Raw genomic sequence first — 17,465 nt, forward strand, 5'->3', positions numbered from 1 at the left:
GCGGGACCTCCGCGCAGCGGTAGGATACCTCCTACGCACCACCTATCACATGCCATATGCGCGCGGTAGCCATCCGGGAATCCCTTCCGCTTCTGCGGTGTCCCGCCGAATCCGCCGGAAACCGACCGGATTTGAACCGGGCGACACTTTCCTTCCCTCAATAAATGGAGGGAAAAATGGTTTTAGGTCTATGACGCATCATTTTATGTGCTAAATGTTTTCCGTTTCGCGCGTTGGCGGACGGGTGCAACCGCGCGCCCGTGCGGCCATACCGCATGTCCCGCGGCCCCGTTTTGCACAGTTGGCGAAGTAAACGAAGTCATAAAATCGCGCGGAGCCGCGTGGCGTCATTTTATGTGTCCTAGCAATCACTGCAAAAGACGGAACTGGGATACGGCAATTATCTTGAAAAACCCTTCACGAACAGGGCTATCACGTCCGGAGTTCAATGGCTTTTAGGAGAAATGAGTAGGAAACGGCCCGTTTCACCACATAGTTTGTCGGAACGAGGCCATATTTGGCACGTGCGTGGGCCCTAGGATGGGAAGCAAGGCCCCGGTCGCGGATTTCCAATCCGAACCACGGGCGACGGTTTTTCCATTTTCGGGTGCCGGAAGGGCTTTTTTTGTGAAGCGGCTACATGGTGCGCATTTAGTATTGCGCGGGACCTCCGCGCAGCGGTAGGATACCTCCTACGCACCACCTATCACATGCCATATGCGTGCGGTAGCCATCTGGGAATCCCTCCCGCTTCCTGCGGTGTCCCGCCGAATCCGCTGGAAACTGACCGGATTTGAACTGGGGCGACACTTTCCTTCCCTCAATAAATGGAGGGAAAAATGGTTTTACGTCTATGACGCGTCATTTTATGTGTTAAATGTTTTCCGTTTCGCGCGTTGGCGGACGGGTGCAACCGCGCGCCCGGTACGGCCATACCGCATGTCCCGGCGGCCCCGTTTTGCACAGTTGGCGAAGTAAATGAAGTCATAAAATCGCGCGGAGCCGCGTGGCGTCATTTTATGTGTCCTAGCAACCACTGCAAAAGACGGAACTGGGATACGGCAATTATCTTGAAAAACCCTTCACGAACAGGGCTATCACGTCCGGAGTTCAATGGCTTTTAGGGGAAATGAGTAGGAAACGGCCCGTTTCACCACATAGTTTGTCGGAACGAGGCCATATTTGGCACGTGTGTGGGCCCTAGGATGGGAAGCAAGGCCCCGGTCGCGGATTTCCAATCCGAACCACGGGCGACGGTTTTTCCATTTTCGGGGTGCCTGGAAGGGCTTTTTTGTGAAGCGGCTACATGGTGCGCATTTCAGTATTGCGCGGGACCTCCACGCAGCGGTAGGATACCTCCTACGCACCACCTATCACATGCCATATGCGCGCAGTAGCCATCTGGGAATCCCTCCCGCTTCCTGCGGTGTCCCGCCGAATCCGCTGGAAACTGGCCGGATTTGAACTGGAGCGACACTTTCCTTCCCTCAATAAATGGAGGGAAAAATGGTTTTAGGTCTATGACGCGTCATTTTATGTGCTAAATGTTTTCCGTTTCGCGCGTATGATTGTTGTCCCAAAAACTGTCTTTTGTTTTGGAAAGAGTTTGCGGATGACAAATATTGTAGCAAGTGTGGGTCCTCTAGGTATCATGAGATAACCAGAGCTAATGGTGAGAAGGTGCAGAGAAAAGTCGCCGTGAAGATTCTTCGTTATCTCCCGTTCATAAAAAGAATCCAACGGCTTTACATGTCCGAGGAGTCAGCCAAACAGATGACGTGGCATAAGAACGGGTTGAGATTCAAGGACGAGGAGGGACGACTAAACATGGGGCACCCATCCGATGGTAAAGCATGGCAGAACTTCGATGCAAAACACCACGATAAGGCAAATGATGCTCGGAATGTCGAATTGCGATAGCAACCGATGGATTCAATCCATATGGTATGTCAGCATCCGCGTACGGTGTTGGCCCGTGTTTGTTATTCCGCTCAATCTCCCTCCCGGAGTCCTTATGCAAAGGAAGACCATATTCTCGTCGATGATCATTCCGGGGCCTGATTACCCGGGGAAGAATTTGAGTGTATTCATGCAACCGCTTGTGGATGATTTGCACCACTCTTGGCACCATGGGACCTTGACATACGACCGAGCAACGAAGACAAACTTTGTCATGAAAGTTTGGTTCCAATATTCCATGCACGACCTACACGGGTACGCTCTATTTTGCGGGCATTGTACGGCTGGTAGGTTTCCATGCCCGAGTGTGCGAGCACCGATTGGAGTTCATTTGGCTGAATGCGGGTCGCAAATATGTCGCATTTGACAAACATCGAAAGTACCTCAAAAGAGGGCATCGGTTCGGAGGAGACAAAAAGAACTTCACAAAGGGCAAAGTTGTGCGTGAAGAAGAAACGATACCAAAGTTCAATGGTGAAGCTGTTGATGGTGAGCTACGTGCTCTCCAGCGTAGTAAAGAACCCGGCAAAACATATGTGGGATATGGTGAGACACACAAGCGGACTCACGTGCCGGGCTTAACGCAGCTCGAGTATTACAAGGATCTCGAACTTCCCCATAACATCGATATGATGCACACCGAAAAGAATGTGGGGAGTCCGTTTTTAACACCGTCCTGAACATTCCCGACAAGACAAAGGATAATGTCAAGGCTAGAGTCGATGTTGAGAATGCGTGTGACGAGCAAAGACTACACATGCATCCTCCTGAGGGCAATAGAAAAAATTGGGTCAAGCCGCATGCCAACTACGTGCTTGATAGTCTCCAGAAGAAGGAGGCAATGATGTGGCTGAACTACGCCGTTATGTTCCCAGATGGCTATTGTTCGAATATGAGTAAGGGAGTCAATCTTACAACAGGAAAAGTAAACGGGCTCAAGAGTCACGCCTATCATATATGGATTGAGCGGCCGATGCCGGTGATGGTTCGAGGGTATCTCCACGAGCATGTCCGCGAGTGCTTGCGGAGTTGAGCCATTTCTTCCGCACGGTCCGTGCTAAGCGGATATGTGAGTCGGTGATTGCGAAGTTGCATGATCAAGTGCCGGAGTTGTTATGCAAGTTAGAGATGATCTTTCCACCAGGTTTCTTTACTCCGATGTTACATCTCATTGTGCATCTTGCGAACGAGGCACTCTTGGGTGGACCGGTGCGATATCGTTGGCAGTTTTGTATTGAGAGAGAGTTCAAGTATATTCGAAACAAATGTGGCAACAAAAATAAGATTGAAGCATGCATAGGCTGAGGCAACTATCCTCCGGGAGATGGCGGACGCCACGACAACGTACTATGCGGATGATGTTCCCACTATGCATAACCCGATATCTCGGTACAATATCGACGAGCCCAAGCATGACCCCAAGCTCCTCCTCTTCAAATGTCACGGTGGCAAGGCTGGTGCCTCTAAAAAGGGCATCTTGACAAAGGAAGAGAAAGATTGCATAATGTTTTATGTGGTTACGAACATGCAAGAAGTGCTCAAATTCATAAGGTAAAATGGTGAACAAATTACTTTGCAATTAGTAACTCGATTTTGGTCTAATACGTTTTTTCTCCCTTTTAGCCAATACAAGGATGAATATTGGACGAGATCGACGGATCCCTACGATGCGGAGGTGGAGATTCTTTTGAAAGAGAGTCGTCCGGAAAGAAAAAATTCCTGGATTGGTTCTACGAAAAAGTAATTTCTAACAAGTCCCTTTTAGCCAATACTTTTGCAATCCGTGACTTGTCCCTCTTATTACACGTAACTAATGCAAAGAAACAATTTGAACTGAATTTGTAGGGAGGTGATCCCAACGTTGAGATGACGAGATGAGCTGAGATGTGTTTCCCGGGGTTGCAACCGTAGAATCTCAATGTATGAGAAGTACGATGTGAATGGGTATCGCTTCCATACGAGTATCACCGGAAGAATCGGCCTAACCCAAAAACTATAAATACGGGGTCTTCACCAAAGGATCCGATGACATAGAATACTACGGAAGGTTAGAGAATGTATACGAGCTGACATTCAATAGGACAAACATACAACTCAATCTCGTTGTGTTCAAATGCCATCGGTTCGACCCACAAGTTGGACGAGAGAAGCACTCCTTCCATTGGGTTAGTTGAAGTTAGGCCTTCAACTTCTGCTATAGCGGAGCCGATGTCTTTGTTGTGGCTCACCAAGCCAAGCAAGTTTATTATTTGCCCTACCCATGTCAAAGGAGTACCTCAAAGGCTGGGAAGTCGTGTTCAAGGTATCACCACATGGTAAGCTACCCATGCCCTCGGACGAGGATTACAACAACATTGACCCCTGTAACATACGAGGGAATTTTTTATCAAGAGCAAGAGAACTTTGGGGATTTCGAAATAGAAATTGGTCTTGAGGACCTCGAGAACGAGGCACATCTTCATGGTGAAACAGATGGTGGACCTAAAGGACATACAAATGCTCACCAAGTTACATGAGGGCAATGGGTTCAATGATGAGCCTCCACCGGACATTCCCACCCAACCTCATTACTCACATGATATCGATAGTGATAGTGAAAATGAGAACCCAATGCCTCGTTATGAGAACCCAATGCCTCATTATGATAGTGATGATTCGAGGTGAGGGTCCTTTATGCCTTTATGCTTAGTATCTATTTTTCCATATGCTTCTTATACTTAGTATTTATTTTTCAATATGCTTCTTATGCTTAGTATCTATTTTTCAATATGCTTCTTATGCTTAGTATCTATTTTTCAATATGCTTCTTATGCTTAGTATCTATTTTTCAACATGCTTCGCCATATGTTTTTTTTGCTTAGTGTCTACATTTTATTAAGGCATGAATGCTTACTTGTTTACTCTTTGTCAATGCAGGTGATTGATCAATATGAGCGGAAGCAAGCAATCCATGAACTCCATTTTGAAGAGTATGAGCCAACGAAGTTCACCGGGACCACTAGAAGTGGAAGACCAACGCGTGCCAGCTCGCGTTACGCGGACGATGACACGGGTGGAGTTGGAGGTGGAGGTGTAGGTGGAGGTGGAGGACGTGGTGGAGGTGGAGGTGGAGGTGGAGGTGGAGGTGGAGGTGGAGGACGTGGTGGAGGTGGAGGACGAGGTGGAGGTGGAGGACGAGCTGGAGGACGAGGCGGAGGTGGAGGTGGAGGACGAGGACGAGGTGGAGGTGGAGGACGAGGACGAGGTGGAGGTGGACCTTTCCTTGGTGACATACCCTGCGCTACGGCGACGTGGCTTCCCGGTCCGCTCACACACGATCTGCGAGGGGAGATGGAGGTGGAGATGGAGGTGGAGATGGAGGTGGAGGGGCGAGGACGAGGAGGCGGAGAGGGAGATGGCGCCGAAGAAGTTGCGCATTCGTGGTGAAGCGCAAGTCCACGATGAGAGGAGGGAGCCTACTAGCCAGGATGCGAAAGCCCTCATCATCCCGAACGAAAAAGAGTAAGTTTAATTTTGAACATTTAGATTCATTTTGCTATGTACTAATGTTTTCATTATTGTGCATAACTGATTGGCATACTAATGTTTTGATTATTGTGCAGCAATTGGACATATGACAAGGGGGTTCGCCAGCCGTCGAGCATGATTGGAGCTCTTATTAGGCGATGCGGCGGGCTTTTACACTCCGGTCCCGGCGGCGAGAAGAAGCTAGCCGAGACTTGGGCGGACTATGAGGCAGCTCCTTGCACGGGCTTTGGGACAGCTTCGACGCCGTGTACACCAAGTTTTGGGTAAAGCATGCTTCTCGAGTTTACTTCATAGTTGATGACCACACTATGCTAACTCATGTCTCTCTCACAATTATTCTTATGCATGATTGCAGACCCATTATAAGGTGCCTGATGATATGGTTGAGCAAGGGAAGGCGGTACTGACTAGGGCTTGTCAGAGGTTGACAAGGCAACAGTGGTACAATCAGAAGCATACCTGCATCGGGCACTTCAAGGCTGAGCAGGGCACGAGGGTCAAGAAAGCTGACAATATCAGGGACGATCCTCAGCTGACAAAGGAAGATTACTTCAAGGTAAGTAAATATTCAATGAGACTCTATGTTGCTGCATAGTTGGGATTGCATTATGTGTTCTTCAAATGAGTTTTGGTTTTCGAGGTTATGCCCCTATGGTGCGAGAATAAGGAAGACGCATTTGAGGCCTTGGTAGCGAGGTGGGTTGGCGAAGACGCCGACTTCAACGCCAAGAGCGCGCGCAACAAGGCAAACCGGGGCACCGGAGGAACACACAGTGCGGGAAGCCGCAGCACTGAGCGCTACAGGAAGCACAAGGTACATATATACATGGAACAACTTGCATTTATTTCCCCTCATATTACTACTTGATACACATAACATTTCTCTTGCTGTGCAGGAGGCGGAACTCGGGGAGCCTCTCACCGAGGTGGGAGGGTGGCAGAAGATGAAGCCGAAGCAGCCCGATCTCGAGCCAGCCTCAGCCCTCGCTGCCCGAGTACTTCGGCTTTGCCGAAGAGGAGTTGGACAAGTACTGCTCGGTGTTCAAGGGTCTTCATCCGGAGGTGGATGATCCTATTGAGCAGGAGACCGACTTGACGGCGATTATGGTGGCGGGGAGCGGCGCGGAGCATGGCCGCACGAAGCTTCTTAGTGGGGTGATCAAGCCGCGAGAGGACCCTCACGCAGATCAGGTCTACCCTCACCACCGGCGACCCACCGGTCGCGCCTCCTCGACACCGTCGTACGGATGTAAGTTTTCTCATTTCCATCTTCTTTCCAACATTCATCCCTGAATGGCTAAATTGACATGACTCCTTTTCTTGGAAATTGTAGGCTCACTTTGAGGCCGCCTACGCGGCCGCTTATGAGAAGTATTTGACGGTTGTAGCGAGTGGGACCTCAAGAGAGCGGCTTGGGAAGAGTACCAGGAGGCGACGAGTCGTGTAAGTTCCAATCTTTTATGGTTCGAAGACATGACAAGTCCCACCTCCCCTTTTTTTATATCTGCGGCGCTTGACATCTAAACTATCTTGCAGGCGGTCAGGACGTTCTTCTTGACTGGAGAGAGGATCGCACTTCCGGCCGAGGAGCCAGCTAGGCCGGGGCCGACTCCAGTGTGCCCATCGAGGAAGCTTTCGCGGCCACATACTACGCACGGACTCCGGTAAGTCCTGTGCCTAACCATTGTCTAAGCTGCTTTCACCGCTTTCCTTTCGCATGTCTAAGATGCTAACTCTTGTCAAACATGTAGGGCACGAGAAGTTCGCGGAACCGACCCTCTCCTGGTTCGTCGCGCGAGGGCACACCGATGCACCCCGGCCGCCATTCTCCCGGTGCTTCAGCTTTTTCTCCTGCTGGCGATGGTTCAGGCCATGGTTCTACTTCGGTCTACCTTGACAAAGGCCGGACGCCTGAATTTACAAGTCAGGAACTTGGTTGGACCCCCTGATCTTAGTTCCCCCTTAGCTAGGTGTCTAGCGGGTGTGTGTCGATCATGTGTGCCATGTGTTGACGATGTATGATGATCGTGTGTGCTACATGCCACATATTTGTATCACGATGATGTTGTTGCTACGTTTGATATGATGACGATGATGATTATGTGCTGTGCAATATTTGTGATGCATTTCAATGTATATTACTGCTATTTTTGTTGTGCGTGCTGGAAAATGGAGCGGAAAGCCAAATGGTATGGTCTGGTAGGCGGCCAGCAGCTGGGCGGCGCTGCTGCGACGCGGCTGGGGCTGACGAGGCTGGGCCGACGGCTTGGCCGTCGGCACAGAAGCTGAACGGGGGACGCGTGGCAGGCTCTGGTTGTCTGAGCGACGAGGCTGGGCCGACGGCTTGGCCGTCGGCACAGAAGCTGAACGGGGGACGCGTGGCATGCTCTGGTTGTCTGAGCGACGAGACTGGGCCGACGGCCTGGCCGTCGGCACAGAAGATGGGCTGGGCTAACGGCCGTTTGGGCGTCGTGGGGCCCACGACGAAGGGGCCGACGGCAACTGTGCCGACGGCAACGTCCCACCGTCGGGCTACCTCCGTGCGCGACGGCCAGACGTGTGCCGACGGCGAGGCAGGCTGTGCCGAGGCCACCTTGTGCCGACGGCAAGGTGCCGACGGTGGCCGTCGGCACAGGCGTGGGCCGACGGCGAGGCAGGCTATGCCGACGGCCGCCGGCCGTCGGCCCCTCGGCGGGTTCCCATAGTGAACCAACTTCCTCCGATCTGAGGTTCGAGGGATAGTGACATCCCAGAGCTACTAGGCTGGGTTAGTCCACTAGTTATACATAAAATATATCGTAAACATATTTTTCATTATGAACATTTAGCCTTTATAACAATGTGTTTGATGGAAATTGGGGATCAAAGTGTCACATATACCAAAAGAGAAGTGCAGGAGAAGAAACGCGTGGACCATGGTTCTGAAAAAAAAAGAATTGATTGTCCATGATAGAGAAGTGCAGGAGAAGAAAAACACAAGAGATGGCGGAGAGATCCTTTTGCACTGCAGAACCTCTTGTCTGCGACAAACGCAGAAACGGCCGTGACTTTGGGAGTCAGCCACGAACCGGATTCGCTTCTCTGCACCTTCTTTTGACAACACAACACATAATGTTTTCTCAGCCGAATATTAACACTGAGACAAAAGTAAATATTCTTTCTGCTCTCTTTCCCTTGATAATGATCCAAGTGGACATACATATTTCCCAGATAATTAATTTGCAGGAGACGGTGCATTTTTAGGGCACGACAGGACTTCAAAGAATAATATTAACATGTAACTTGATATACCCAGAACGTTCAACAATGGCACATACAAATATCGTATGCAAATATAGTAAATTATAATGATCACACACAATGGCAGAATGCATGCTTTCTATGAATCTCCAACTGCCTGGCTCAAAGCCAAAGGCCGACTAGGGCCTGATTTGGGTTCTACAATCATTGCTCGTGTTTCCTTTTTATTTTTGGACTGCTGCGAAAAACACCATGTGATTTCAAAGTAGCCCAATCTAATTCAAAAATTCCTCGTAGTTGAGAACTCCTCACATTTTTTTACAATAGCAGGATCAAAATATCTTCGTTACGCCTACTTTGTTCAACACTAGATTTGGATGCTGCTCTTTTAAAAGGGACGTCCTACTAAACAATTGGAAATGTTTTGAAAAAATGTAAGCATAGGACACAAAAAGCTTATGTCCTTCTTTGTCTCTAAGGACAGGACCATCCCCATTGTCCATTGAGCCTGCTCTGAATAATCTTCCTTTTGCCGGATTATTACCAATGCAATCTTTGCTCGTGTTTACCTAAGCAAATTCAGATTCATGCAACAATCAAATATGTAAATATTAATCATTTACAAAACATTTTGAATTGCCATCTTTGCCACAAACTATAACGTTCAATCTCCTTCAGGGTGAGATGGTGGACTACTATGCGAACAACAATAGAGTGCGAAATTTGTGCTTAAGTCATCATGGCAATGAAATTGGTTATATTTTTTGCGCAAGGTCTGCCGATCTATTCATAATCCTCAGCAATAGTATAAGAAAACCTAAAATTAATACAAATTACAAAAAGGTCTTTGGACCATCTAGCCACTACTACAAGTACTCGAATGCCGTGAAGGTGTGCCACCGTCCTCGCCCCTCTCTCATTGGAGCCGGGCAAAGCTTGTTGTAATGGACAGATGGAAGTTGTCATGCTGAGACCAGATGGAAGCCCCAAAGAACCAACACACGAGAGCAGCAACCATCACCAATAAAGAGATGCTGAGATCAGAAGGAACACATACCAAATCCAACGATATCCGCAAGAGACAAACCTCCACATACCCTCCGATGACTTTACCATCTTCATCTCCAGGGAGTCGCCACCGCCACTTCTTCATGAGTGGGACACAAGCCCTAAACAGACTGAGGAAATCAACAAAAAATGGAGCCCTCCCCCCCGACAAGAAACGAGATCCTACAGGCCTCCATGGCCCTTGGCAAGCTTCCTAGGATAAACTCCCGGTTTTTCCATGCCTCTACTCATGTCACTAGATCAAATAGAGCTTAACCTTTCGAAACAAAAGAAAACCTATCATGTGAATCAAGGTCATTGCACAATTCAACTCAATCAAAAATTTCTAATGTTCCGCACATCACCAAGAATGAATAATCAACAATATTGTCGTGTTTGGTTCGTGGAACAAAGAAAATATTCTATTATGTGAATCGATGTATCGGTTCTCCATGTAAGCGCATGTAATTATCGTGCTATCCTACCTAACCTTCCTTCTCTAGTCCCCCTAAAATTCTCCGGTAATCGTATACTAGGGTTAGAATATTGGGTCGGTGTTCCCCTCCCGCTCATGTATCTGTGTATATAAGCTCACCCCAATACATAAATATATTTGTGCCTTGCACAATTCTTCCTCTCTTCACTCGAGACCAATAATTCTGCCCATCTAAATTCCTACTTTTGTTGTCTTCTCCTAATTAAGAAGATCGGGGATCCTGCGCGACTTGAGGAGAAAATTCTCTGGCTTTACACTAAAGATTTAGTGTGTAAATGCATACATATAAACATGCACGAACAGTTTGCATCATGCATCAACTGGCTTTAGGGCCGCCTATTCAGACGAGGTAAAAGAAAAGAATATAGAGTGATGTGTCCGATCGTGCGTTGCACCAAACAACTCGAATGTCTGATGCTCCACGCATCAGCAAGAAAGAATCGAGGAAAGTAATGGCCTGTTCGATTCCAGGAACATTAGATCGATCAACCCCAACTAGCTTGTCATCTCACACCAAATACCCAAACATAACCAACTTGTCCAATCGAGATGTACTATGTATACCAGGGTTCAAAAAATATGATGTTGCAGAATCTGTCATTTAAAATTTCATGGAAATTGATGATCAAAGTGTTGCAGTATGTGAAAACGACACCACGATGCTGAGACAAAATGGAATTGAGTGTACGTGATGGATGGACACCGTTTCCATGTTGTCTATAGCAAGCAAAGAAGCGCATGCAGGAGAAGAAACCCACACATACAAGAGACGCTTTTGCAATGCAGAACCTCGTGTCTGCGCAAAAGGCAGAAACGGCCGTGACTTTGGCAGTCAGTCACGAACCGGATTCGTTCCTCTGCACCTTCTTTTGACAACACAACATATAATGTTTTCCCTGCCGAATCTGCCGTTGAGACAAAATTGCAAATATTCTTTCTGGTATAGCCCCTTAACAATGATGATGAACCAACCAAAATACATATGTAAATTTAATATGTTATATACTGATATAGGGAATATATATAATTCGGACAGTACCCTGTCCTTACTGCCACCATAATGAAAAAGTCGGTGGTGATTGGCCAGCGGCAGGTGAAGTCAAATCTCAATGAACTGCATTCTGTTCCAAGTCCATTTCACGGCATATGTTCCCTCTTCTACAGTTCTACTACCACTCAAAGGAATAAATAGTAATGATTTTTCGAATAAAAAAGGAGGTTTTTTTTTTTGCATATGAGTCAACTTCTCGGTTGTTGAGATCATCCGGCCCATTTAAATTCCTGATTCTCCTAGCTAATTAGAAAGAACTTATCCAACACTAGTCCACCTTTTTGCTCTGCTTGGGGTCTTTATCTTCTCCCTCGCCGGCTCCCTCCTCTTCAGCTTGTTTCTCGACGAATTCCAGCAGCTGGAAACGCAAAATAGTCAGAAACAACGAAATCTTGCGTTTTGACTACAAAGGAAAAAAAACAATAGGGACGTAGCACCACAGATAATCACAGCAAAGGAGCAAACAACTAATTGGCATTAGTTTTGCAACATGCATGAGTATTCTTTACCAGAAGCCACGGAGCTTCAACTAGAGAGTTGGAGACATACAGTTATGCAGAAGTAGACATTTTTACTTGAGGCAACATCGAAGGAGGCTCCAGCTAGTCAACTAATTTCTCTCATTACAGGACTACTTAACTTCAGAATATGGGAATATCAAACTGCAGCTTTTCTATCGGGAACTAATATTTGTGTCAGACGATGCCTTTCTTGCCAGCCATGTGGAAATATTTTGGTTTGTTAGACTTTTAAGAGCAACAATGTCAAAACTTTTACAAATAAAATACCACTACTTAAAATACCCTCAAGTTCAAAGTAAAGAACAAGGTAGGAAGCTTACCGGCTTCACTTCTCCATTCCACATGGAGTGAACAGCGACGAAACCAGTCACACCAGGAACGATGTATAACAGAGCAGGCTGCGTATCAAAAAAGAAAAGATGGAGATAAAAGGTGTTAATATCTTTTTTCAGAGATCGACATGGGTCAAGAGCAGCAATGGATGAAAAGAGATACTAGGAACAGGACTAACCTGCGCAGCTTGAAACCAGTTCATCACAACTATTGTTGCTGTTATACCCGCAGCGTATCCCAGAAATGCACTGTTGAAGTAACGGTTCTTGATCCCCCTCGAGACATCAAAACGCAGAGCAAGTGCAACAAAAATACCTGGAGTCGGAATTAAAACTACACGTTATTATGTGTTAGGTTACATGCCTATGGAAACATGTGATCTTTAGAAATTTTTTTCAATATTGAATGATACAGAACTAATTGTTGATTTTCTACCACCAAGTCTGAATAGGTAACTGTTTCTTTTCTATTTTCGTGAAAACTATAGAATCTCCTATCCAACTCTAATAATATTATGTGTTAAGTAAATGATATCTGACTACTCCCTCTGCCCCGAAAAAGATGTCACAGATTTATCTAAATTTGGATGTATGCAAACACTAAATATTGTTTAGATAGATCCAAATTTAGACAAATCTGCGACATCAAGCGCTGAGACGAGTTTCTTTCCTCAGCTAAAACACCTTATATCAACAGCAATCCAGTTGTTATGACATTGCAATAGATCATTAGTGAGAGCAGAGCTTTCACTCATAATCTAGCTGCCAGTACTATTAAACAAGAAATCGGAAAAGGGAATCAAGTATCACTGCAAATATAGCATGCTTATCACTAACCAGGTATCACGATATCACCAAGGCCAAGCATGGAGAAAGGGCGTGCAGCATCCGCAGTGGGAAACAGAAGCTGCACAAAGAAGAGAAAAACAGGTGAATAAATTAAATTATTTGCAATGAAATGGAAGAAAATGTCGAGGGCAAAAATCCAGTCAGACAAAACACTAACCTTTATCGGAGCATCAAATGATTTAGCAACAGTGACCATAACTGGAGTGAAGAACACCCAGAAGATGTCATACAGAAAAAGTCCAGCCTGAAATTCCAGAAGGAGTTGAGCAACCATTCACACGACAATATAAGAAATACTCAACAAAGGTTCAGTAACAGTATGTGGAACTGCAGTAACAGAAACTGATGGCATGACTAGACTAGCATTTTTATGAGCCAGACACAAGCAAGAATTTCGATAGCTTTAGAATAAGTAACATAGTAAACAAGTTGAACTTTTCATATTATTCAAATCACGAGATAGTAGGATCACAGTTTAAAACTCCTTGCTGGAGGATGGGTCCACTACATCAAATACTGGAAAAGGTAATCATGAATATTAAATTGCCAACAGGATACCATCAAAGTAAAAGTAATCCATGATTGAAAATCGATTCGACATTATAAACAAATTACGAAAACAAGGACAAAAAACATTATCTGCAATGCATTTAGTGAGCTGCTTGGAAATTAATATTTGTATTAAGAGAAGAGGGACGCAACAACATGATAACCTAGAGATGCAAACTGCAGGTCATTAACACGGTTAGTAAGCACAACATATCATTAAGGCTTCCTACAAATTTTGCAGACTGCTCTTTTCATATCAAGAAGAAAGGTACGCAAAATTTATAGGATATCAGAGACTTAATTTGTATTTAAGGTGCCTACATGTCATGCTATATTCTTCAAATTGTATTTATGGTAGGTAAATGTCATGCTCCACAGAGTACTAATATAGCACAGAGCTGAGCAAGAGAAAGACAAGTCGGTGGCTGAAATAATGGAAGGCGTACAAGATAAGTTAGTTCGCTATGAGCTTTGAGTGAACACATACCAAGAGAATACCACCGGTTGTGAATGATCCTAGTGATAGCATCTCAATTCCCTGCAAGATTAAAACTAAAGTATTAAGGTTTTGTTGATAAAGTAAAAAAAGGAAAGAGATGATATATTTTATGAAATCTTTCAGCCAATAACTATTCTAGCAATGCATATTAACCTTAAACTCAAAGTAGCAGTAAGGACAAACCTGAATGCAGAAAGCAATTCCCAAAACATTGTTTGCTAGCCAATGCTTCTTCATGGCATACCATGTACAAAAGAAAAATCCTGGGATTGAAGCAACAACTTGAGACTTGGTGAACTCCACTGAGAGTGCTGAAATGTGAAATTAATAAGGTTAAACCAGAAACAAGTCTCAATCTTAGGTAAGAGCATGATAAATTATAATATGGCCAAGAAGGCGAAATCATTGTCTTGTCAATAAGGCAAGACGGAAGTTAATATGGAACTCAAAGAAAAGGGTCATATTATTACATCACAAGCAGCAAAAGCATTGCAAATCTTGCAATATGTATCCAGACACCCAGTACAACCAGAAAAATGAGACTCCATATCAAATGAAACATTGTCAACGAAATGTATGTTTACATGCCAGTTAATTGTTTATACACAGCTGAATACTCTATATATAACTTCAATCTCAGATTTATTTATTTATTTGTCTAAAATTTATCAACTTGTATGGGGCAACTCAGCAATATCATGTTGCCAGGACACATTAGAGACAGTTTCCCAGTTCTCCTCTTAAATGGATTGGTCTAGAATGCATATATGCTCTTAACTGTTCACTATTACCTCCGTTCCGGACAGAGGTAGTAGGTAGGATGTTCAATTAGGTCAGCATACATACTTTTGGTTGGCATAATGGTATTCCAAAGTATGTCAGGTTGAGAAATACTAGAGGTGCGGCAAAATAGTGCCTCAAAGCAGTACATTGGTAATAGAAATTTAGCTGTACTAATATGACATGAGCTACAGAATGTACAGCAAAGCGAGCACCCATCAAAATGAAGGTGGGGGATCATACAGTGGAAGTATGGAGCACGCCACACGATGACGTTATCATTCCACCCTACAGGAAGAAACCGTTCGACGGAAGGAAGCAGCGTGGCACTGCATAATTCAGAAAGCAGGGAACAGTTGTAAGTATGTATATATGTGGAAAAACACACTATTGAAAGAGCATTTGGAAATTACCAGAGGGCGGCAATGCCGAGAACGAAAAAGTAGGCGGTGAGGACAGTGTTGACCAAGTCCTTGGAGAGGAACTTGAACATCAGGAACAGCGAGAGAAGCATCGCGCTCCCCACCAGAGGGAATCGCATCGCGTGCTCTTTCGACATCGTCTCCTGCATAAGAAGATATGAATAAGTTTAAGTTGACCAGACCCATACACAGTAGTAATTCTGCATCAACCTATTTCAGCAGTAACCAATCAGAGGATATGTGTTATAACATGCTGAAAGATGAAGGAGAGAAACATTGCTCACAGATGGTGGAGTCGCCTTGACGGAACGGTAGCAACCCACGTAGACGGTGAGGCATGCCGTCAGTACCACATTCAGGTTCGGGTTCACGTTGATCACGAGCGGCGCCAGGCTCAGACCTGCACATGTCATACGAAACCGTAGGACTATAATTCAGAAAATGTATAAACCTGCAGGTTGTATGTCAAGGAAAATGAAGAGGCCACGAGAAGTACAGCCGAAAGCTGAATTTTTCAAGGAACGTACCAGCAAGGGCCAGGCTAGCAGCACGCTCGTGTGTTTTCATCGTCACGGCAGGATCAGGCAAATCAGGTGGACGGTTTTTGTCCTCCCTTCAGTTACTGAAGCAGCCCCGGTGCTTCAGAGTTCAGAGTGATGTGCTCCTGCTCGAATAAAAGTATGGTAAATCACACGATTCAGGACCAAAATTCCACCGTTCTAGCATGAAGCGGCTAGCTAGAATTGCGGCGCTAAATCGCTTATTAAGCCTACGCCACTATGCTTCCCCTGTGAGCCGACGAAACAACGGAAACAGGGTTTCACGAGTATTGGCAACAGAACAATCTCATCAGATCACGGAAAAAGAAACAAGAGGGCACCGGAGGGTTTCCGGCGGAAGCGGCGGCTGGAGGTGGATCCGGCGGCGGACGGCGAGGCGGGGCGATCCGGTTGCTTCAGGGCTCAGGCGTGACCCGCGCGTGAGGAGGATTTCGGTGAGGGGAGATCAGTACTAGTAGCAGCGGTTCCCCAGGCTCGAGACGGATTCGGATGCCGAAATCCTGACCGTCCGTTCTAGGCACCGACGATTAGTTCGCTCCTCCCCGAAATCCTTCTACAACTCATACTCCAAGATCACTGTATAACTCAATATTCCATATAGGTTTCGGATGATTTCGAAAAGTTTGGGTGGTATAAACGATCGACGTAAACAAAAGTTAGTCCTCCTACAGCACAAAACCAGAGAAAAAAAGATATCGAAATGGACGAAGATCGATCAGGAGTTAGCGTACCTACCTAGTAGCATCCGAAATTCACCGATACATCTCGCCTTGTTGTTCTTCGAGCTTTCACCAATACTTCTCTCTTTCCCAACCGGCGTGCAATGTAATATAGTAGTGGGATAGTCCCTTTTCTCTCTATATCCAGCTGGTCTTTATTATTAATTGGCTTTTATCATGCAATAAATGGTGGCCTCTTTTTTTGCTATATGTAGCCCCTATCTATATCTATCTATTTATTTGGGGCATTTAAAATTATCCTCCCTTACCTTTAATATTTGATTGGTTTTGATCTTTATATGATTTTAGATTTAGCAAGCATTTATTGTGTGTAAATACACATGCTATCTTCTAGCTATAAAGGCGAAGGATGTATGTCCCTAAAGTGACACCGCGAGGAAGGCATGTGACACGAAAGGGCATGTACAATGGTAGATAAGACTCTTTTTTTTTTCTTATTATGAGTGAACATCATCTAGAGAAGGCACCAAATATAAGTGATACAATGCAATATCTTTTATTATCATCTCTAGCTATTAATGAGAATCAATTAATTTTAGTAAGAAATTAGGTTGATAAGGGAAGGCGTATTTGTACAATGGAGAAATTTGTCCTCCCTTATTTTCTAAGATATTATATCTTAGCTAAGGGAAGGCGATCTTCTATTTCTTCATTTTCTCTACTCCAACTAAGCAAAAAAATTGCCGTGGCGACCGTAACAAAAGTTTGGCGTTACCCCATTGTACATACACTTAGAAGAACAACCATTGCGTAAACATGACATGATGTGAATTTATGACAGCAAGATAGAGATCAGATATATTTATGTTTCTTTGACTCATTTTAAAATGATACTTTGGTAGCTACTACAACTCCTTTCACATACACCCTTTCGGGAAAGCTCACATAGTAA

The 17,465-nt window shown here is 45.3% G+C and overlaps 1 protein-coding gene across 1 annotated transcript; it reads right to left on the minus strand.

Moving 5' to 3' along the window:
* Positions 1-11,350: 11,350 nt before the first annotated feature.
* On the minus strand, positions 11,351-15,931 carry LOC124686118 (signal peptide peptidase 2-like). Its single transcript, XM_047220117.1, has 11 exons — positions 15,801-15,931; positions 15,558-15,673; positions 15,265-15,416; positions 15,095-15,180; positions 14,255-14,382; positions 14,060-14,110; positions 13,181-13,267; positions 13,012-13,081; positions 12,354-12,490; positions 12,163-12,240; positions 11,351-11,679 (listed from the first exon to the last, which is right to left on the minus strand). Exons 1-11 carry the CDS (start codon positions 15,838-15,840, stop codon positions 11,590-11,592), a joined length of 1,035 nt encoding a protein of 344 aa, XP_047076073.1. The 5' UTR covers positions 15,841-15,931; the 3' UTR covers positions 11,351-11,589.
* Positions 15,932-17,465: the final 1,534 nt, after the last annotated feature.

Source organism: Lolium rigidum, chromosome 2 (assembly GCF_022539505.1).
Source record: "Lolium rigidum isolate FL_2022 chromosome 2, APGP_CSIRO_Lrig_0.1, whole genome shotgun sequence".
Lineage (NCBI taxonomy): Eukaryota > Viridiplantae > Streptophyta > Magnoliopsida > Poales > Poaceae > Lolium > Lolium rigidum.

Excerpts from the sequence above, each read along its gene's own strand:
- LOC124686118 (XM_047220117.1), bottom strand. The coding sequence starts at position 15,840 with ATGAAAACACACGAGCGTGCTGCTAGCCTGGCCCTTGCTG. Across the intron at positions 15,417-15,557 it reads TCAAGGCGACTCCACCATCT|GAGACGATGTCGAAAGAGCA; the intron begins GTGAGCAATGTT and ends CTTCTTATGCAG. Across the intron at positions 11,680-12,162 it reads GGAATGGAGAAGTGAAGCCG|CTGCTGGAATTCGTCGAGAA; the intron begins GTAAGCTTCCTA and ends TTGCGTTTCCAG.